Source organism: Bufo bufo, chromosome 3, assembly GCF_905171765.1.
Source record: "Bufo bufo chromosome 3, aBufBuf1.1, whole genome shotgun sequence".
In the NCBI taxonomy this organism is placed as follows: domain Eukaryota; kingdom Metazoa; phylum Chordata; class Amphibia; order Anura; family Bufonidae; genus Bufo; species Bufo bufo.
Genome location: NC_053391.1, coordinates 174,492,447 through 174,517,186, shown reverse-complemented (window position 1 = coordinate 174,517,186; position 24,740 = coordinate 174,492,447). Strand labels below are relative to the sequence as shown.

The following is a 24,740-nucleotide window of genomic DNA, read 5'->3' as shown; positions in this document are numbered from 1 at the left end:
TGTGCATGCCACCATTTTCTTTTTTCCTTCTATAGAAATATTTTATCCTTGTCCACAACATGGATAAGTATAGGACATGTTCTATTTTTGTTTGTGGGACAGCGGCATGGACATATGGATATGGTGATGCGGACAGCACACATTTTTTGCTGCCTCATTGAAATGAATGGGTCCACATACGATCTGCAAAAAATGCGGATCGGATGCGGAACAAAAATACGGTTGTGTGCATGTGGCCTAATGAAAACCTTGTAAAATAAGATATACTTTTCTTTACCATTGTTTTACTTTTTTTTATACTCTAAAGCTTGTTTTACACCAACGTTAATTAGCTCTTTGGATCCAACATTGCCGAATGTTACCGGAATGCCCGCCAGAATAAAAAAACACTGAACACTAGCGTAAAACTAGCCTAAAACATACAGTTTTCATTCTGATAATCATGCAATCTGACTGTACATAATGGTTATTGTAGTGAAATCTATTTTCAAGTGCTTTAAAGAATAATTTTCAAGAACAATCTTAAGTTTCTGATTGTTCCTTTTTCTTTTAAAGCAAGTGGGAAGATCTAATCTAGTGCTGCGATCTTTTTCAGAATACAAGACATTTTCATTGGTCTTTTTTTGTCATAAACTACGATTGCGCTGAGCTATAAATAGAAGGGATATAAGAAGAACAATAGTCCCTCACATGATGAACACTAAAATGCATTGATTTATTCCAAGCTGCCTACCGACTGGTATTTGAAAGCTTGTTTCTTGTAAGACAGCTGTCTTTCGCAAAAAGCTCCAACTAAAGTATAAAGAAAGGACATCAAGAGTAAGCTTAAAATGGAGGTAGTACTCTGCTTCACCGAACTTGCAGGCCTTCTCCTGTCCCTCACTGGTTATGTGTGCTGCCTGGTGGTCTTATTCATTCCTCAGTGGTTGACTTTTTCTTCAGGCATTCTCATCAACGAATATTACCTGCTTGGCTTGTGGCAAACATGCGTTGTTCAAGATGTGGGGTTTAGTGTTTGTCAAGAATATCAGACCCCAAGCCATCTTCCAGTCCTAATCCAAACGGGCCGGGTTCTTGTGTGTCTGTCTGTCTTGATTGGGGCTTTAGGATTTATGGTCTCCACACCTGCACTGACCTGTGTGAAATGTCTCGACAGCACAGAAGGACATGTCAAAAAGATGCTGAACATACTTGGAGGACTCCTCTTTTCACTGGCAGGTACACTGACTTTCTTCACTGTGTCCTACTTTGCTTATGACACATTGATCAAATTTTGGGACCAAAATATCCCTAAAGACATTCCCCGATGGGAGTTTGGGAATGCAATGTACACTGGCTGGGTTGGTGGATTCTTCCTATTATCTGGTGGATGTGTCCTCATCTTCTCACAATTTCAGGTCACACAGGAAGCTGAATTAAAATGGCTTTAAGCAGTCTATTTCAGGATTACAGTTTCTCTGTCATGAATTGCGTTTTAACAGTCGTCTGTTTTATAGATCTTCTATGATTCCAGAGCTTTTATTTGTCCCCAGTTATATAAATCATATAATGGCAGATAGAACGGATCACATATTTACCGCATGTGTTTCATGCTTTACAATAAGAGGGCTGGAAACAATAAGAGCTTTTGTGAAAGCCCTTTGCTCATATGTTTTCTCAATTAAAATGTCTGTAAGTAGAATTTTCTACTCAGTTAAAGATACATACGGGCCGGAATGTACCCATAATAGTGACATAATGTCACATGAAATGGAATTCAAATTATTTTGAATCAATGGATATTTTGTGACTTTTGACTTTAAGGGACTAAATACCTAATCTCACGCATAACATTTTTACTGTTTTTCATAATGAATTAAATGTTCATGGCACTTCATAATTGGTGGTATGTTCAACCTTGGAACGACTCTGTCATATGTTTATTAATATATCACAAGTTTATTCCTGCTATGTCAGCTATTGTGACATCACAAGGTTTAGTCATGTAAGCTGCAGTGACCTCACAGCACCTTCTGTGTTTCTCAGAGGTAAGCTGTTGTGACTTCGCAAGTAGGTTTCTGTCAGGTAGGCTGCTGTGGCAACACAATTGTGTTCCTGTCAGCTAAGTTGCTGTTCACAACTGGGTTTTAGTGAGGTAAGCTGCTGTGAGATCACAATTGCAGTTCTGCAACCTAAGCTTTCGTGATGTCACCAGTGGGTTTCAGTCAGGTAAAAAGCTATGGCATCATAATGTTCTTTTAATCAAGTAACCTATTGTGACATCACCAATGTGTTTCTCTCTAGTAAGTTGCTGTAACATTGCAGCCAAATAAACTTCTGTGATATCACAAGCGTTTTTCCATCAGGCAACTGTTGTGACATCACAAGTGGTTTTCAGGCAAACTCAAAGGTGGCATACCATATGTACTATGGTATTTGCAGGGATCGTCAACTGTTACCCCTTTAGGCCTTGTTCACACTTCAGCGTTTGGTCAGTGATTTCCATCAGTTATTTGTGAGCCAAAATCAGAAGTGGAGCCTCCACAGACATGAGGTAGAAGGGAAAGATCTGCTCCTGTTCTGTGTTTAGAGCCGCACCTGGTTTTGGCTCTCAAATCACTGCTGGAAATCACCGACCAAACACTGAAGTGTGAACGAGGCCTTAGTGTAATAAATAAAAAAATAGTATTTTCTGGCAAAGATTAAAGATAGAAGAAAGTAAAAAACAACTATTAAATAAAAATATGCAAAAAAAATAAATAAATAACCCCATCTAAAAACAGTTCCCCAAGAAACAATTCACCAAAATTAGACACATAATATATCAAAAGTTATGGTAGACAATGACAAACACAAGTAGACATTCTAGATTAGGGAAATAATATAGCATCAGTAGAAAAAAAATACAGAATGGAAAAAAAATGCGTATTTTTACAGTTTGTTTTTTTTTCATTTTAAAAGGCTTAAATTCTAAAAGAGCCATAAGGTATATGTATTACTCCCAAAAATGTAAAAAAAAGAAAACACATAGCCATAATGCAAAAAAATAAAATTAAAAATAAATTGAACTGGTCCTTAACCAGTTAAACATGTTAAAAAAAATAACATATTTATCCCCTAGTGTGTTTGTGGTGTTAGGTTTCAACATCCATGGTACGATATGGTATTATTTTCTTCTAAGTAGTACATACCACAGGCTACAAGTACCAGCTGTCAGTCAGAGGTTAATGCCACCACAGATTATTTACTGATGTTTCCAGGACACAAATTCATGCCTCTTATAAGAATAATACCAAAAGAATTAACATTCCTTGTATACATATCTGCTTTCAATAATACACTGAGCGTTTATATATATAAAATAAATAATAAAATTTTTCTTTTATGTCTTATTGTCCCTATGGAGTTTCTTTGCACCCCAATAGCAGATGTGGCAGTCTTATGACAACATACAGTATATCCACTGTTAGAGCAGAGACTGCTATTGGTGGTCTACATTATGCTGATTCATTGGGCGATTTTCTCACACTGCTCTGTTCGGGGTTCAGTACTGCTTTATTAGGGATCCGTTCTTTAAAGTTGAAACTATGCTTTCTGCAGTGGATTACATGAAATAAAACAAATATGGAAACGGATAGATAGATAGATAGATAGATAGATAGATAGATAGATAGATAGATAGATAGATAGATACTAAGAGACAAATAATAGTGGCTCACCCTCTAAACTACTATGGGTTGGTGCTCACACTAATGCAGTGATTCACCCAATCACATTCAATAAGGTAAGTATAATTAAGATAAGTGGGCACTCATCATCTGGTTCTATATCAATCAATGAGTATGTATATGTACGTTTAACTCAGACAGGTTTATTCACATCACATTATACTTAAAATACAAAAATTAGATAAAATATAGTAAAACGGTTTAAAACCCTACAGACCAGAAATATAATGTCTGATACTGATAACTAATAGTACTTGTCCATGTGACCATACAGTATTGGAGATGTTTTTGACCAGAGTAGCTGTTAGTAATGACCAAAGTAGTTGTTAGTAATAGCTATTACATATATTTAGCTGTATAGCGTTAGTCCCGCTTTAGGGGGTTATTTCTCTTGTAGATAGAAAGATTCAGATGATAAGTTGTTAGAACGTTAATATCATTTACAAATGGAAGTATCTATAGTCTCTCCTGGTGGTAAGTTCTTTTACTCACAACAGAGCAAAACGGAGACTAGTATTCCATTAACAGTATTCCATTAAAGGGATTCTGTCATGAGATTTGAGGCCTATAACCAAAACATATGGCCAGGTCCCTACTAATACCCTGAATCCGAAACAGACCTTATTAAATGTGCCTGTGGCTCTATTAGCATATAAAACAGGTTTTTATAACCTGTCATTCACGTACCTAATGTATCCAAGGGGACGTCTCATCATGCAGGGTGCCCGGCTGCAGCCATCTCCGTCTGGTGCCCAGCGCCGCCTTCCCAGTTGAAATCGCCGCCTTCCTCACCTCAGCCCGCCTCCGCAATCGTCCGGTCCCTCTGCCAGATCCCGCGCGTGCGCACTAGGCATAACCTGAGGGACTGGACGATTGCGGAGGCGGGCTGAGGTGAGGAAGGCAGCGATTTCAACTGGGAAGGCGGCGCTGGGCACCAGACATAGGTGGCTGCAGCCGGGCACCCTGCATGATGAGACGTCCCCTTGGACACATTAGGTACGTGAATGACAGGTTATAAAAACCTGTTTTATATGCTAATAGAGCCACAGGCACATTTAATAAGGTCTGTTTCGGATTCAGGGTATTAGTAGGGACCTGGCCATATGTTTAGGTTATAGGCCTCAAATCTCATGACAGAATCCCTTTAACAGCATAATGGTTAGTCTTAATTGCCAAGACAGTGTTAATAGTTAATGATGGTTATATTGTTAGTTGCAGATACACCACAATCAGTAGACTTGTTTATCCTTATTCCAGTGAGTATTAATAGTAATGATGGAGATCACTTTATCAGAACTTTTACTCACTGTTCAGTTGGTTTGTGTCTTCTGGTGGCATCCCACCTGAGTTATCAATATCAGACATTATATGTCTAGTTAGAGATACCAGACAGATGATAGATTGCGATTTGTTTGTGATTTTTTTTTTTAAGTCTCAATGATAAATCTGGAGTGAAACTCATTAACATAGCTCACCACACCTACTTTTTTTTATTATTAAATGACATCTTTATTCTGTGCAAAATTACAATAATATACAATACATGATAATAACAGTAATAATCAATAAAAAAAATTATACCACCCTAACAGAGTCAAATACCACAGTACATCATAAAATACATCCCCAAAAACTTCCACTGGCCGTCCATGAGGAACACTGGGAAACTTCCCTGTAAGGTCTATGGCCAATCCACCATGGGCAGAGACATCAGAAGTCCAGGACTGGTGACAATTTGCAAAGTTCTCTTATGCCTTCTCACCGTTGTCATTACCTGTGGTTGACTTGGCAAAATGTTACCCGGATCCTTTATTTTTATTTTTATATAAATTCATTATTTTTGCTTTTTTACATTTCCAGTCATATACAAACATCTCTCCATTTACAAAGATCATCTTTTAGTGTCAATAGCAACAACAAAAAAAGGAGATCTATCCATACATTGCGTTTAATAGAATACAGACTTTAAATGAATACCCATCCCTCTCTAGTCCCCTCTGGTTTTAAGGCCTCGCTGCCTCCGGAGCCTAGCGGAGTCGGCGGGGAAACCCGCTGAGCTTTACGACATTATCATATAACTAAGTTAATGTTAAACATCATATGTTGCGTGGGAACGACGCCGGCCTGGGTGCTCCAGTTATGTCCAGTTTGCCCATGACCTTTCCCATCGTGCTAGCAGTTTTTTAGATAAACATGTGATTTTTTTTCGTAGCTCTTAGTCTAAGGGCTCTTTCACACTTGCGTTCTTGTCTTCCGGCATAGAGTTCCGTCGTCGGGGCTCTATGCCGGAAGAATCCTGATCAGGATTATCCTAATGCATTCTGAATGGAGAGAAATCCGTTCAGGATGCATCAGGATGTCTTCAGTTCCGGAACGGAACGTTTTTTGGCCGGAGAAAATACCGCAGCATGCTGCGCTTTTTGCTCCGGCCAAAAATCCGGAACACTTGCCGCAAGGCCGGATCCGGAATTAATGCCCATTGAAAGGCATTGATCCGGATCCGGCCTTAAGCTATACGTCGTTTCGGCGCATTGCCGGAGCCGACATTTAGCTTTTTCAGAGTGGTTACCATGGCTGCCGGGACGCTAAAGTCCTGTCAGCCATGGTAAAGTGTAGTGGGGAGCGGGGAGCAGTGTACTTACCGTCCGTGCGGCTCCCCAGGCGCTCCAGAGTGACGTCAGGGCGCCCCAAGCGCATGGATCATGTGATCACATGGATCACGTCATCCATGCGCATGGGGCGCTCTGACGTCATTCTGGAGCGCCCCGGGAGCCGCACGGACTGTAAGTATACTGCTCCCCCGCTCCCCGCTCCTACTATGGCAACCAGGACTTTAATAGCGTCCTGGGTGCCATAGTAACACTGAACGCATTTGGAAGACGGTTCCGTCTTCAAATGCTTTCAGTACACTTGCGTTTTTCCGGATCCGGCGTGTAATTCCGGCAAGTGGAGTACACGCCGGATCCGGACAACGCAAGTGTGAAAGAGGCCTTATCCATCAAGTTTTTCCATTGTACAATAGTAGGGGGGTCAAAAGAGCCCCATTTTCTTGCAATCAAAACTCTGGCTAATAACATGCCTTTCAGCCAGGCTATAAACTCATATCTATTGGCATTATCAGCTCCCGGAGTTCCCAATATCGCAAACTCAATTCCTATTTCAGGTCTGTTACCCAGTTTGCTAGCCAATAGATCATAGATCTCTAGCCAGTACTGCTGTATTTTTGGGCAGCTCCAAATCAAATGCTTAGAATCGGCCTGCCCGGATTGGCATTTTGGGCACGAAGATTCAGTTTTCCCATACATCCTTGCAATTTGTTGTGGAGCATAGTACAGCCGGTATACTATTTTAAATTGTATAAGTCTAAAATTGGCAAAGGTAGCTACCCATTTTATGTTTTTATATACCCTCACCCAGTTAATGCTAGTGTCATTATCAATCTCTAATTCCCACTTCTTTTCACTTTTAAACTGTGTCATGTTAACTAATCCATCTTTAATTTGTTTACAAATCTGAGATATGGAAGTTTTTATATCTTTCCGGTGAAAACAGTAGTCCGTGAAGCTATAATCTACTACATTTAAGAAGTGCTTATTCTTGATACCTGTGAATGCGTGCTGTTATTGTGTATACCTAAACCCAAAAATGTTATCTAGTTGAGAGTCGGGGAGAATTTATTTTGGGGACCTAATATTCCCTAATATTACTTCTACAAGAGGACATGCAGTGCATAGAAGGGGTGAAGAATGAATTGGGACAGTGAGGGGTTAAGAAGGTGTAACATCTCAGAGTTATGTTACTAAACTGTTTTTCCCCGCTACTATTTGTTAATAACATGTGCCTTATCATCTAATGTGATTTTATGTAATATTCCTCACAAATGTGCATTGAAAGCCTTGTTTGAATGTATTTGCTGTAATTTCCATGTACACCAGCAGGTGGCAGCAATGTTTAGCAGGGCCTTAGTTCAGTTTAGTATATCTAGACTGGAATAGTACATTCCAGTTTAGCTCCCCCCTCTTTGAGGAGGTGTGGAATGTTCCCACATCCTGCCTCATGGGGAGGGAAGGAAGTTAGAGTTAGTGTGCCAGCCACCAGGGGAGGGCTGGCAGCCTTAGTCCTGGGGGGCAAATCCAGTCAAGTGGCCCATTTTAGCCCCGCCCATTATTAAAAGCCCCTCCTACATATAATAGGCCACTCCCAACAAACACTATACCGCACTGCCTGCTTCACATTATACAATAAACAGCAGGCTACAGCCAGGAAGCTCCTCCGCTCTCCTCCCTCCCCAGATCCTGCTTAAGACCTGTGGTTACCCCCACCATCTTCGACCCGCCCGTGGCCTGCTGCCACCCTTGGCCATCCCCACCCAGCTCTGAATCCTCCTTCTGCAAATGGCAGGGGGAGGAGCCGGAGCATCTCCTCTCCTACATAGCGACACATACCTCTTACATCCAGTGATGTCACCTTTGTTGTAGACGTTCTCTTTCTTTATCTTCTCCATTCAGACCAGACCGCCATGATGATTTTTCTGCCATCTCCCGTCTCTGCAGAGATTGAGAAACAGACATTAGTTTCCCACATTTCCATCTTCTTCTAATCTTCGGAACACCCGTTCCTGCCACCCCCAATACTATACTGCAGAAACAGTCCCCCTGGAAATACTAATACCACACAGATAGTGCCCCCAATACTGTGCCCGCTGTGCCCCCAATACTATACTGCAGAAACAGTCCCTCTGGAAATACTAATACCACACAGATAGTGCCCCCAATACTGTGCCCGCTGTGCCCCCAATACTATACTGCAGATACAGTCCCCCTGGAAATACTACTACCACACAGATAGTGCCCCCTTCAACAATTATTGGCACACAGTGCTCTAAAAAATAACTGCACCCAGACACTAATAGTATAAAGATAATGTCCCCCAAAAATAATTGTGCTAAGCTGATACTATGCCAGGGTGCCCCTAAAGTAACAGTGCTCCCCAAAATCCCACCAATAAAAATAATTCTCTGCCAGAGCACACTTAGTAGTAATAATGCCCCTATAGTGCCCTTACTAGTAATCATGTTCCTCATAGCCCCCCCAGTAGTAGTAAAGCTCCCCATAATACCCCCTAGTAGTAATAGTTCTCCCTATAATATGACAGTACATGACATACCCCCGCTTAGAGCCCGCAGTTAAGCTAATGTCCCCATAATGTATGCAAGTATAAAATACCCCTATATAGTGCCCCAGTAAATGCCCTCATAGTGCTCCTCTCCCCCTTCCCCATAGTGTCCCCCATAATATGCCAGTAAAAAAATGCCCCTTCTTAGTGCCCCCAGCAGATGGCCCTATAGTGCTCCTCTCCCCCACAATGTGCCAGTAAAAAATGCCCCTTCTTTGTGCCACCATATGCCCCAATAGTGCTCCACTCCCCCATAGTGCCCCCAAATAATGCCCCATAGTGCCGCTCTCCCCTATAGTGCCTCCCATAATGTGCCAGTAAAAAATGCCCCCTTAGTGCCACCAAATGCCATAGTGCCCCCCATACAGTAATGTGCCAATAAAAAAGGGCCCCTTTAGAGCCCCCACTTCCCCATAGTGCCCCCAAATAATGCCCTATAGTGACACCAGATGCCCCATAGTGCCAGCTCCCCCATAGTGCCAGTTCTCCTCCCCATAGTGCCAGCTCCCCCATAGTGCCAGTTCTCCCCTCCATAGTGCCAGCTCCCCTATTGTGGCAGTCCCCCCATAGTGCCAGCTCCCCCCAATAGCCATAGTGACAGCTCCCCCCCGCAAAGAAAAAAAAAAAAAACACTAATACTTACCTCCATCAGCAGTGATGCAGGCCTCTTCCGGGCTGTGTCCCTGCTGTGTGCTGCCCGGCTCAGGCGGCGCGATGATAATGACGTCATCTCGCTGCCTCAGCCGGCCTCTGATAGGCAGCAGGCATTAGTGCCTGCGGCCTATCAGAAGAACAGGGGAGGGACACGCCTCTCCCTCCCCTGCCCCACAGCACAGCACAGCCATCTGTATCGCTGTCCTGAGGACGGCGATACAGATGAATATGGAGATGAGCGCTTCCACAATGGAAGCTCTCATCTCCTACTGCCCGCCGCCACTGCTGCCCGCCGCAATTACATCCAGGGCCGCGCCGCCTGTGGTGATCGGCGGTGCGGCCCTGAGGAATAAAAAAATTAATAAAAAAAAATTAATAAAAAAATATTTGTTAAAGACGGCCCAGCGGCCGTTTTTTTAGGGCGGCCCCCCGGCCCAGCCCACCCCTGCCAGCCACCACGGCTAGGGGAAGGCTGTGCTGGTAGGAGCTCCCAGTTCTAGGAATCCCAACCCAGGATCGTGTCTCGGTTGAGACCAAAGATCTTCATTCCCAGCCTGAGCCTTCAGCCTCAGCTGGTTGACAAGCAAGCAGCCATCTCCAGAACTCCAGGACGAACTATTCCCTGTGAGCATAACTGTGAGTACCATCCAGAGACCAGGAGAAGCCAAATTCCTCCTCAGCTAGTCAGTCCCCAACATAGCAGAAGATAGCCAGAGCACAAGATATAGATTCCTGCCATATTCTCCAGGCACATGATAGAAGCAGAAGAGATATTGATCCCTGCCATACATTGCCAATACCTGCTGGGACCCAAGACTATTGCTGTATCTCATATGGATTAATGCTGCCTCCAGTAAAGACAAGTTGAATTATATCCCAAGTCTGGATCTCAATTATTGCTACCAAAACCCTCAATTACTCCTACTAGCAACACACTCATTTATTGCAAGTGAGCCAGGATCCAGGAGTCCAGCCGTACCAAGGTAGGAGACACCGTTGACACTATACCTACTAGTACACAGAGACATTACCCCACTCTGGCATTCCTCACCTGGTACGTGAGTTGCAACACCTTAAAGGGCCCTGAGACTGTACTCTGCGCACGCTGCAATTGGCGTCACGAACAAAAACTATAGACTTATATACCCATATCCGGACCCACTGCATAATTTGGCATCCGTGTAACCGTACCACGGTCCTGCTCATTGCAAAGTGAGATGGTGGTAGGGCAGCAGTGCTCAGGGAATGCAGGGCTTTGCACAGTGTCCATAGAAGGGGGTTAACTGAGGCAGCAGGGAGAGGAGTTAAGCAGGAGGTACTAGGCAAGGCAGGGGGTGGAGAATACTGAGCCATCCCGAGTTTAGGAAGCTGTTGTCTGTCCGTGCAGGGAAGATTCTTGATGCTGGTTAAGTGTGTGTAGGGCAGGAGTCCGGTGTCCAGTTGCCTGGGCAGTTTCCCTTCCCAGCAGGCGCACATGATTTGAGCCCATGTGCGCCTGCAAGGGTATCTTTAAGGAGGACAGTATATATATATATATATATATAATGTCCCCCTTAAAGATTCCCTTGCAGGCGCACATGGGCCCGAATCATGTGCGCCTGCACAGAAGGACCCGGCTCTGCATGGGTATATTTCATCTATTTCATTTAATTCCACCATAAAAGTGCCCTCTACAGCACCCCACCCCTTTAACAGTGAACTCCACAGTCCCCCACCCCTTAACACTAACCCCCACAGTGCCCCGCCACTTTAAAATGGGACCTCCACAGCAACCCATCCCTTTAACTATGACCTTCACAGAAGCCCTTGCCTTTAACAGTGAGTTTCACAGCACCCCACTCCCTCGACAGTGACTGCCTCAGGGGCCCGCCCACTTAACAGTGACCTCACAGTACCCTGCTGCCTTAACAGTGACCTCCATAGCAGTTGCCCCTTTAATAGTGGCCCCTGCCCCCTTATCAGTGACCTCCACAGTGTCCACCCCTTTAACAGTGACCTCCACAGCGGCCTGCCCCTTTAATGCTAGGGCTACACGATGACATGTGTCGCGCAATATTTTCTCTTAACAATTTTTATAATGATAGTGTGAGGAATATGGATTAATATTTACTGTCAGCCATGTCCCCACACCAGCCATCAGCTGAAAGGTAGCAGAGGTAGTGAGCTCCACAGGGGGGCCCTGCTTCAAAGCCAGCAGATGGCAGAGGACCTCTAGCAGTCCACCAATGCTTACAAATTTTCACACTTCCATTCATTCAGCCAGTCAGGAACCCAGCTAATGGAACAGGAAAATCCTTTCTGCAGGAGGTCTAGTCCATTCCGCAGTTCAATGAAAATTATCAGACTTTCCGAGGCCGGCAGTTCATAAGGAATTAGGAAATCGCCCGGCCATCACAGGCACACATATTTGTGTCCCTGTGGCCACGATAAACAGGCCCATGGTCATAGTCCGGCGGTGGGATGCCACAGAAGGGAGATATACATGTCTCTCCACAGAAACTAAATAACGGTACCATGCTTGGACTCTACTTGTAGCCGAAACCCAGGCGGGTCTGTTGGTCCCACAACCATCTACCTGTGACCTTCTGGTCTGGAGCTATGAACCCTAAAGGGTTTGTGGGTCATTAAGCTGCCAGGATCAGCAGGGAGGCGGGAAGAGGAGGGGCCAGCTACAGTTTAAAAGGCATGTGCCAGCATGCGGGCGTGTCCTTTCTCTGAAGGAGGGTCACATCGTGCCATGTGTTTAGAGGGACCTAAAACCTGCTGACATCACTGCCCTCCATGTGAATACAGCTAAGAACTCATCACAACCCAAAAGGACTCATCCATCTGGTAAACTGACTTTTTGTTCTGCTTAACCCTGTTTGTACCATACCACCTGTATTTGTAACCTCAGACCACTGTATATATTCTGTATTTGTATAGTGTATTGTCTAGTGAGCCCTTATGGCGATTAAATATATAATTTAGGCCTCATGCACACGACCGTATTTTTTCACGGTCCGCAAATGGGGTTCCCTTGGTCCGTGATTCGTGACCGTTTTTTCGTCCGTGGGTCTTCCTTGATTTTTGGAGGATCCACGGACATAAAAAAAGTCGTTTTGGTGTCCGCCTGGCCGTGCGGAGCCAAACGGATCCGTCCTGAATTACAATGCAAGTCAATGTGGACGGATCCGTTTGACATTGACACAATATGGTGCAATTTCAAACGGATCCGTCCCCCATTGACTTTAAATGTAAAGTCAGGAGTTAATATACCATAGGATCTGAGTTTTCTCCAATCCGATGGTATATTTTAACTTAAAGCGTCCTAATCACCATGGGAACGCCTCTATGTTAAAATATACCATCGGATTTGAGTAACATCGTGAAACTCAGATCCGACAGTATATTCTAACACAGAGGCGTTCCCATAGTGATGGGGACGCTTCTAGTTAGAATATACTACGAACTGTGTACATGACTGCCCCCTGCTGCCTGGCAGCACCCGATCTTTTACAGGGGGCTGTGAACAGCACAATTAACCCTTCAGGTGCCGCACCTGAAGGGGTTAATTGTGCGTATCATAGCCCCCTGTAAGAGATCAGGGGTTGCCAGGCAGCAGGGGGCAGACCCCCCTCCCTCCCCAGTTTGAATATTATTGGTGGCCAGTGTGCGGCCCCCCCGGCCCCCCCTCTATTGTAATATCATTGGTGGCCAGTGTGCGGCATCCCCCGGCCCCCCCTCCCTCTATTATAATATCATTGGTGGCCAGTGTGCGGCCTCCCCCGGCCCCCCCTCCCTCTATTGTAATATCATTGGTGGCCAGTGTGCGGCCTCCGTCGCCCCCCCCCCCCCCTCCCTCCCTTTATTGTAATATCATTGGTGGCCAGTGTGCGGCCTCCGTCACCCCCTCTCTATTGTAATATCATTGGTGGCCAGTGTGCGGCCTTCCCTCTCCCCCCCCCCCCGCCCGATATTACAATATTAGAAGCATCATACTTACCTGCTGCGATGTCTGTGACCAGCCGGGAGCTCCTCCTACTGATAAGTGACAGGTCTGTGCGGCGCATTGCTTAATGATCTGTCACTTACCAGTAGGAGGAGCTCCCGGCCGGTCACAGACAGCGCAGCAGGTAAGTATGATGCTTCTAATATTGTAAATTGCTAAGTAACCATGGCAACCAGGCGTGCAGTAGCGTCCTGGTTGCCATGGTTACTGATCGGAGCCCCAGAGCGATTAAAATGGGACTCCGATCGTAACTCTCCGCTGCCACCAATGATCGGGGGGGGGGGGAGAGGGGAGGCCGCACACTGGCCACCAATGATATTAATACAATAGAGGGGGGGCCGTGGGGGGGGGGGCGCACACTGGCCACCAATGATAATACAATAGAGGGAGGGAGGGGGGGCCGGGGAGGCCGCACACTGGTCACCAGTGATAATACAATAGAGGGAGGGAGGGGGGGGGCCGCACACTGGCCACCAATGAAATTAAAACTGGGGAGGGAGGGGGGTCTGCCCCCTGCTGCTTGGCAGCCCCTGATCTCTTATAGGGGGCTATGATATGCACAATTAACCCCTCAGGTGCAGCACCTGAGGGGTTAATTGTGCGGATCACAGCCCCCTGTAAGAGATCGGGTGCTGCCAGGCAGCAGGGGGCAGTCATGTACACAGTTCGTAGTATATTCTAACTAGAAGCGTCCCCATCACTATGGGAACGCCTCTGTGTTAGAATATACTGTCGGAAATGAGTTTTCACAAAGTGAAAACTCATCTCTGAAAAAGCTTTTATGCAGACGGATCTTCGGATCCGTCTGTATGAAAGTAACCTACGGCCACGGATCACGGACGCGGATGCCAATCTTGTGTGCATCCGTGTTCTTTCACGGACCCATTGACTTGAATGGGTCCGTGAACCGTTGTCCGTCAAAAAAATAGGACAGGTCATATTTTTTTGACGGACAGGAAACACGGATGACGGATGCGGCTGCAAAACGGTGCATTTTCCGATTTTTCCACGGACCCATTGAAAGTCAATGGGTCCGCGAAAAAAAAAAACGGAAAACGGCACAACGGCCACGGATGCACACAACGGTCGTGTGCATGAGGCCTTAATCTTGTGCTGTTTTGTATCTAGATCACGAATCCTCACGTCCATGTTTCAGCCTAGCAATACGCTACCGTGGTTTGGTTTCTTACCTTATATAATCCTGTTACCGGACCCGGCTTATATCAAGCAAGGAACTGGTGGCAGTCTTTCCGGGCTGAGAACGCGCTGTTTCACTGGGGCAGTGAAAAGGCTCTCTCAGCTTGTTGCCTCTCTGTGCCCCTGTGGACAGGAGGAGTCTGTGAAAACTGTACCAAGACTGACCTTACCCGCTTCTCCAGGAGGGTGTAACGTCACGCCTTGGTAACCAGTGACCATACAATTTCTCGTGAGCTTGACAAGGTTGACGTCCGGCGTCAGTCGGGGCACGAGAGGTACGGTATTCGTCACAGATAGGCTATGGTGTCGCACTGCGACATGTTGAGACTGTGACACAACAGTTGCAAAAAATCCATCCAAGATGGATTTTTCTGCGACTGTCGCATTGCAGTCGCAGCATGTCATATGTCGCAGTGCAACAACATAAACTATTATAAAAATTGTCACGCGACATCAGTGTCACACGACGCATGTAGCAGTATAGTTGTGCCCTGTGTGTCATGTGACTTATTGTCGTGCGACACATGTCGTCGTGTAGCCCTGGCCTAAAGCTGACCTACAGTAGTGAAGAAAAATGGCTGGGTTGTTGTGGAAACCTGGAGTAAAACTTTGTGTATGTCGAGACTAAGGGCATGCAAGCTTCTATTGGCTGATAAGGGACATGTGACCGTGTGTATGGCAGTTAGGATATGAAGAGAAAGACTTGCAGGCTTGTATTGGCTAATGCAGGTAATTTTTTGGGAATATCTCAGGAACGGTAGGTCCTAAAGAGCTGTGACCCCCCACAAGATTTCTTTCCAGGTAGCAAGGGATGTGTATACAATGTTTTGTTGAAATCGATGGTTGCATTTTTGAGTGATCGCGGAACATACACGACAGCGTGTTCCAGTACCTGCCAATATTCTGCAACTTCGCACAGCTATTGAAGAGGAGTGGACCAACATTCCACAATCAACAACCTGATTAACTCTATGCAACAGAGATGTGTTGCAATGGGTGATGCAAATGGTGGCCACACCAGATATTTACTGGTTTTCTGAGCTTCCCCCCAGTAGGGCAAAACTGTGCACATTTTAGAGTGGCCTTTTATAGTGGGCAGTCTAAGGCACACCTGTGCAATATTCATGCTGTCTAATCAGCACCTTGATATGCCACACCTGTGAGGTGGGATGGATTATCTTGGCTAAGGAGAAGTGCTCACTAACACAGATTTAGACAGATTTGTGAACAATATTTGAGAGTAATGGGTCTTTTGTGTATGTAGAAAATGTTTCAGATCTTTGAGTTCAGCTCATGAAAAATGGAAGCAAAACCGAAAGTGTTGATTTTATATTTTTGTTCAGTATATATATATTACTAGCAGAAGGACCCGGCTTCGGTATATTTCATCTATTTAATTTTAAATTACCATAACAGTGACCTCTACAGTACACGCCCCTTTAACAATAACTGCCACAGTGACCGCATGTTTAACAATGACCTGCCCAGTGCCTGCCCCTTTAACAGTGACCTCCACAGTGCCCGCCTTTTTAACAGTGACTTCCACAGTGCCCGCCCTTTTAACAGTGAACAACACAGTGCCTGTCCCTTTAACAGTGTCTTTCACAGTTCCCGCCCCTTTAACAGTGACCTCCGCAGTGCCTACCCCTTCAACAGTGACCTCCACAGTGCTCGCCCCTTTAACAGTGAACTCCACAGCGCCTGTCCGTTTAATAGTGGCCCCTGCCCCCCATGCATGTAGCAGTGTAGTTGTCATATGACTGAATATTTAAGAACCTGCGAACTGCTAAAACCTGTGATCAGTTGTTATGGCAACCTGGAGTAGGACCTGCGAGCTTCTATTGGCTAATAAGGGACATGTGCCCGCCCCTTTAACAGAGACCTCCACAGTGCCCGCCCCTTTAACAGTGACCTGCACAGTACCTGCCCCTTTAACAATGACCTCCACAGTGCCTGTCCCTTTAACACTGACCGCCACTTTAACAGTGACCTCCACAGTGCCCACCCCTTTAACATTGACCACCCTTTTGACAGTCACCTTTTTTAAGGACCTGCGACCTGCTGAAACCTGTGATCAGTTGTTATGTAAACCTGGAGTAGGACCTGCGAGCTTCTATTGGCTAATAAGGGACATGTGACCGTGTAAATGGCAATTCGGATCAAAGTGAAAGGCTTGCTGGCTTCTATTGGTTAATGCAGGTCATGGGAATATCTCAGGAACGGTAAGTCCTAGAGAGCTGAGACCCGGTCTAAAACCTTCCCGGACACCTGATGTACCTATGTACCAAATTTGGTGAAGATCGGTCCAGTCGTTTGGTCGTGCATAAAGAACGTCCAGGCAGACAGACAGACACACGTCTAGACAGACAGAAACTCATTTTTATATATATATATAAAGAGATATACATATCTGAGCACTTTCCTCTAAAGCAACAAAATATAGAGTAGCCATCCGTGTGAGAAGCTATAGACACCCTCTTGTGTAGCCAAGTAAAATGCACCCTGTGAAACCGCACAGGGCACCCACCCTTAAGGCCGGCCCAGTTTATATGTAACATAGTAACATAGTACATAAGGCCGAAAAAAGACATTTGTCCATCCAATTCGGCCTGTCATCCTGCAAGTTGATCCAGAGGAAGGCAAAAAAAAAACTGTGAGCTAGAAGCCAATTTTCCCCACTTTAGGGGAATAAAAAATTCCTTCCCGACTCCAATCAGGCAATCAGAATAACTCCCTGGATCAACGACCCCTCTCTAGTAGCTATAGCCTGTAATATTATTAAGCTCCAGAAATACGTCCAGGCCCCTCTTGAATTCCTTTATTGTACTCACCATAACCACCTCCTCAGGCAGAAAGTTCCATAGTCTCACTGCTCTTACCATAAAGAATCCTCTTCTATGTTTGTGTACAAACCTTCTTTCCTCCAAACGCAGAGGATGTCCCCTTGTCACAGTCACAGTCCTGGGGATAAATAGATGATGGGATAGATCTCTGTACTGACCCCTGATATATTTATACATATTAATTAGATCTCCCCTCAGTCGTCTTTTTTCTAAAGTGAATAACCCTAATTTTGATAATCTTTCAGGGTACTGTAGTTGCCCCATTCCAGTTATTACTTTAGTTGCCCTTCTATGGACCCTCTCCAGCCTTCTATGTCTGCCTTGTTCACGGGAGCCCAGAACTGTACACAGTACTCCATGTGTGGTCTGACTAGCGATTTGTAACGTGGTAGGACTATGTTCTTATCACGGGCATCTATGCCCCTTTTGATGCAACCTAGAGAGGGGACGGGGGATTCGTCGAATCCACAAGTCCCTCGAATCTTGCTGGATTCGTGGGATTCGTGGACTCGAATCCCGACGTAATTTACCGGATACGAATCCCGGTGGTGCCCAGACTGGTGGTGGCGGCGGCAGAAGATGAGCGCTTCGCTGCTGCGACAGGGGAGGGAGAGGCGTTTCCTTTCCCTGTTCCTCTGATAGGTTGCCGGCACAAGGCCCGCAGCCTATCAAAAGCCGGTGCAGGCGGCGCGATGACGTCGGGCCTGAGCCGTACAGCGCGGGACACAGGACAGAAGAGGCCTGCATCGCAGCGGAGGTAAGTAAAAGTGGCACATGATACTGGCACATTATGGGGGGAGATGGCACTACGATACTACTGGCACATTGGGGGGAGGCACTATGACACTGGCACATTATGGGGGGAGATGGCACTGATACTACTGGCACATTGGAGGGGGAGGCACTATGATACTGGCACATTATGAGGGGAGATGGCACTATGATACTGGCACATTATGGGGGGAGATGGCACTATGATACTACTGGCACATTGGGGAGAGGCACTATGACACTGGCACATTATGGGGAGAGATGGCACTGATACTACTGGCACATTGGGGGGGGTGGCACTATGATACTGGCACATAATGGGGGGAGATGGCACTATGATACTACTGGCACATTGGGGGGAGGCACTATGACACTGGCACATTATGGGGGGAGATGGCACTGATACTACTGGCACATTGGGGGGGGAGGCACTATGATACTGGCACATTATGGGGGGAGATGGCACTATGATACTACTGGCACATTGGGGGGGAGGCACTATGACACTGGCACATTATGGGGGGAGATGGCACTGATACTACTGGCACATTGGGGGGGGAGGCACTATGATACTGGCACATTATGAGGGGAGATGGCACTATGATACTGGCACATCATAGGGGGAGATGGCACTATGATACTACTGGAACATTGGGGGGGAGGCACTATGACACTGGCACATTATGGGGGGGGGAGATGGCACTGATACTACTGGCACATTGGGGGGAGGCACTATGATACTGGCACATTATGAGGGGAGATGGCACTATGATACTGGCACATTATGGGGGGAGGTGGCACTATAATACTGGCACATTATGGGGGAGATGGCACTATGATACTGGCACATTATGGGGGGAGGTGGCACTATAATACTGGCACATTATGGGAGGAGATGGCACTATGATACTGGCACATTATGGGGGGAGGTGGCACTATAATACTGGCACATTATGGGGGAGATGGAACTATGATACTGGCACATTGGGGGAGATGGCACTATGATACTGGCACATTATGGGGGGAGATGGCACTATAATACTGGCACATTATGGGGGGAGGTGGCACTATAATACTGGCACATTATGGGGGGAAATGGCACTATGATACTGGCACATTGGGGGAGATGGCACTATGATACTGGCACATTGGGGGGAGATGGCACTATGATACTGGCACATTATGGGGGGAGATGGCACTATAATACTGGCACATTGGTGGGGAGATGGCACTATGATACTGGCACATTGGGGGGGAGATGGCACTATGATACTGGCACATTATGGGGGGAGATGGCACTATGATACTGGCACATTGGTGGGGAGATGGCACTATGATACTGGCACATTGGGGGGGGGTGGCACTATGATAATGGCACATTATGGGGGGAGATGGCACTATAATACTGGCACATTGGGGGGAGATGGCACTATGATACTGGCACATTATGGAGGGAGATGGCACTATAATACTGGCACATTGGGGGGATGGCACTATGATACTGGCACATTGGGGGGAGATGGCACTATGATACTGGCACATTGAGGGGGAGATGGCACTATGATGCTGGCACATTATGGGGGGAGATGGCACTATGATACTACTGGCACATTGGGGGGAGGCACTATGACACTGGCACATTATGGGGGAGATGGCACTGATACTACTGGCACATTGGGGGGAGGCACTATGATACTGGCACATTATGGGGGGAGATGGCACTATGATACTGGCACATTATGGGGGAGATGGCACTATGATACTACTGGCATATTGGGGGGAGGCACTATGACACTGGCACATTATGGGGGGGAGATGGCACTGATACTACTGGCACATTGGGGGGGAGGCACTATGATACTGGCACATTATGAGGGGAGATGGCACTATGATACTGGCACATTATGGGGGGAGATGGCACTATGATACTGGCACATTATGGGGGAGGTGGCACTATAATACGCTGTATTACCCTGTATGTTCTGTAGTGATAGGAGCAGGGGCGTAATGATTACGGTCATATAGGGTGCAACCGTGACTGGGAGGTGGAGGTTCAGACAAACTGACACGGTCTGACTTTGTTTCTTACACCGTTCACACAATTATGTACAGGATTCGTAGGATTCGAGATTCGAAAGATTCGATATATTCGAGAACCTTTTCGGATTTGAAAAAAATTGGATTCGTCCCACCTCTAAAGCAACCCATTATCTTATTGGCTTTGGTGGCACTATAATACTGGCACATTATGGGGGAGATGGCACTATGATACTGGCACATTATGGGGGGAGGTGGCACTATAATACTGGCACATTATGGGAGGAGATGGCACTATGATACTGGCACATTATGGGGGGAGGTGGCACTATAATACTGGCACATTATGGGGGAGATGGAACTATGATACTGGCACATTGGGGGAGATGGCACTATGATACTGGCACATTATGGGGGGAGATGGCACTATGATACTGGCACATTATGGGGGGAGGTGGCACTATAATACTGGCACATTATGGGGGGAAATGGCACTATGATACTGGCACATTGGGGGAGATGGCACTATGATACTGGCACATTGGGGGGGAGATGGCACTATAATACTGGCACATTGGTGGGGAAATGGCACTATGATACTGGCACATTGGGGGGGAGATGGCACTATGATACTGGCACATTATGGGGGGAGATGGCACTATGATACTGGCACATTGGTGGGGAGATGGCACTATGATACTGGCCCATTGGGGGGGGAGATGGCACTATGATAATGGCACATTATGGGGGGAGATGGCACTATAATACTGGCACATTGGGGGGAGATGGCACTATGATATTGGCACATTATGGAGGGAGATGGCACTATAATACTGGCACATTGGGGGGATGGCACTATGATACTGGCACATTGGGGGGGAGATGGCACTATGATACTGGCACATTGAGGGGGAGATGGCACTATGATGCTGGCACATTATGGGGGGAGATGGCACTATGATACTACTGGCACATTGGGGGGAGGCACTATGACACTGGCACATTATGGGGGAGATGGCACTGATACTACTGGCACATTGGGGGGGAGGCACTATGATACTGGCACATTATGGGGGGAGATGGCACTATGATACTGGCACATTATGGGGGGAGGTGGCACTATAATACTGGCACATTATGGGGGGAAATGGCACTATGATACTGGCACATTGGGGGAGATGGCACTATGATACTGGCACATTGGGGGGGAGATGGCACTATGATACTGGCACATTATGGGGGGAGATGACACTATAATACTGGCACATTGGTGGGGAGATGGCACTATGATACTGGCACATTGGGGGGGAGATGGCACTATGATACTGGCACATTATGGGGGGAGATGGCACTATGATACTGGCACATTGGTGGGGAGATGGCACTATGATACTGGCACATTGGGGGGGGGGGAGATGGCACTATGATAATGGCACATTATGGGGGGAGATGGCACTATAATACTGGCACATTGGGGGGAGATGGCACTATGATACTGGCACATTATGGAGGGAGATGGCACTATAATACTGGCACATTGGGGGGATGGCACTATGATACTGGCACATTGGGGGGGAGATGGCACTATGATACTGGCACATTGAGGGGGAGATGGCACTATGATGCTGGCACATTATGGGGGGAGATGGCACTATGATACTACTGGCACATTGGGGGAGGCACTATGACACTGGCACATTATGGGGGAGATGGCACTGATACTACTGGCACATTGGGGGGGAGGCACTATGATACTGGCACATTATGGGGGGAGATGGCACTATGATACTGGCACATTATGGGGGAGATGGCACTATGATACTACTGGCACATTGGGGGGGAGGCACTAAGACACTGGCACATTATGGGGGGAGATGGCACTGATACTACTGGCACATTGGGGGGGAGGCACTATGATACTGGCACATTATGGGGGGAGATGGCACTATGATACTACTGGCATATTGGGGGGAGGCACTATGACACTGGCACATTATGGGGGGGAGATGGCACTGATACTACTGGCACATTGGGGGGGAGGCACTATGATACTGGCACATTATGGGGGGAGATGGCACTATGATACTGGCACATTATGGGGGAGATGGCACTATGATACTACTGGCACATTGGGGGGGAGGCACTAAGACACTGGCACATTATGGGGGGAGATGGCACTGATACTACTGGCACATTGGGGGGGAGGCACTATGATACTGGCACATTATGAGGGGAGATGGCACTATGATACTGGCACATTATGGGGGGAGATGGCACTATGATACTGGCACATTATGGGGGAGGTGGCACTATAATACTGGCACATTATGGGGGAGATGGCACTATGATACTGGCACATTATGGGGGGAGGTGGCACAATAATACTGGCACATTATGGGAGGAGATGACACTATGATACTGGCACATTATGGGGGGAGGTGGCACTATAATACTGGCACATTATGGGGGAGATGGAACTATGATACTGGCACATTGGGGGGAGATGGCACTATGATACTAGCACATTATGGGGGGAGATGGCACTATGATACTGGCACATTATGGGGGGAGGTGGCACTATAATACTGGCACATTATGGGGGGAAATGGCACTATGATACTGGCACATTGGGGGAGATGGCACTATGATACTGGCACATTGGGGGGGAGATGGCACTATGATGGTGGCACATGGCGGGGAGGAGAGAGGCACTCCGCACTTGATACTGGCACATGGGGGGAGGAGAGATTCATTTGATACTGGCACATGATTAGGAGGGCATCTATGGGTACACTTACTGGCACATTATTGGGTGGCACTGTGGGGCCACTTCTTATTGGCACATTATTGGGGGGCACTATGGGGGCATCTACTGAGGCCGCAAAGAAGGGGTATTTTATATGGGGGGCTCTGTGTGGTACTAGTATTATCAGGGGTATTATCTGTTTCTGCAGTATAGTATTGGGGAGCACAGCGGTACAGTATTGGGGGTGTTAGGATGATTTGTCCAGAAGATGGGAGGATGATGGAAAAGTAGTAAACTAAGATTTTTTTTTGGTTAAACTGCAGAGACGAAAAATGGCTGAAAAATGGTGGTCTGGTCTGAAGGTCTGAAAGGAGAAGATGAGGAAAGAGAACATCTACATCAAAGGAGACGTCACTGGATGTAAGAGGTATGTGGCGCTGTATTACCCTGTATGTTCTGTAGTGATAGGAGCAGGGGCGTAACGATTACGGTCATATAGGGTGCAACCGTGACTGGGAGGTGGAGGTTCAGACAAACTGACGCGGTCTGACTTTGTTTCTTACACCGTTCACACAATTATGTACAGGATTCGTAGGATTCGAGATTCGAAAGATTCGATATATTCGAGAACCTTTTCGGATTCGGATTTGAAAAAAATTGGATTCGTCCCACCTCTAATGCAACCCATTATCTTATTGGCCTTGCAGCTTAGTTTGCTGTTTATCTTAAAGTTCCTAGATCCTTTTTCATGTCAGTGTTACTGAGTGTTTTACCATTTAGTATGTACGGGTGACTTGCATTATTCCTTCCCATGTGCATAACTTTACATTTGTCAGTGTTAAACCTCATCCTCTACTTATCTGCCCAAGCCTACAATCTATCCAGATCCCTCTGTAGTAGTATACTGTCTGCTTCAGTGTTAATTACTTTACACAGTTTAGTGTCATCTGCGAAAATTGATACTTTACTATGCAAGCCTTCTTCAAGATAATTAATAAATATATTGAAGAGAATAGGGCCCAATACTGACATAGGTATCATAATGAGTCTGAATGATCATTATTGCTCATTCCCTTACAGTTTCCTTGTTTGTTGGCAGCACATCCTTGTTTATACCGCATGATGTGCTGCGACAAACAATGATTGTATGTGCCACAACTGCAATTACCCAATGAATGAGCATCTGCTTATTCTTCAGGTGATCAAAGCACATTTATACAGGCCAATTTAGAATGCTGGCACTTGATAACTGTCGTGATCTTCAGCCCATGTAAAAGTCCTTTTAGATGGAAGTTGTCTATTCATTATGTCTCTCATGCAGCAGAGAGCAGAAATGTGCTCTCACATAGAGTCAGCGTCCTGCTCTAACGGGCAGGACTGTCAGAAACTCTCATCTGGGCTGTTTAACCAATTAGATGCTGCGGCCAATAACAACCACAACACCTAAGTGGTTGAGAGGTAGGGAGCTCCCTTTGTCAAGCATCAGGACCCCCACAAGTGATATTGGGGTGTAGGTTTCTTAGCATGGCAGCCAGGTGCCTAATTAAGGCCTCAGGCCTGCCTGCAGTATAAGCCAACCTTAACCTCTCTTTGCTGGTTCCTGTTTGTGTGGCGCTGAA

At 46.3% G+C, this 24,740-nt stretch overlaps 1 protein-coding gene across 1 annotated transcript; it reads left to right on the top strand.

Moving 5' to 3' along the window:
• The first annotated feature begins 830 nt into the window (after positions 1-830).
• LOC120993684 (putative claudin-24) lies at positions 831-1,430 on the top strand. Its single transcript, XM_040422161.1, has one exon. It carries the CDS (start codon positions 831-833, stop codon positions 1,428-1,430), a length of 600 nt encoding a protein of 199 aa, XP_040278095.1.
• Positions 1,431-24,740: the final 23,310 nt, after the last annotated feature.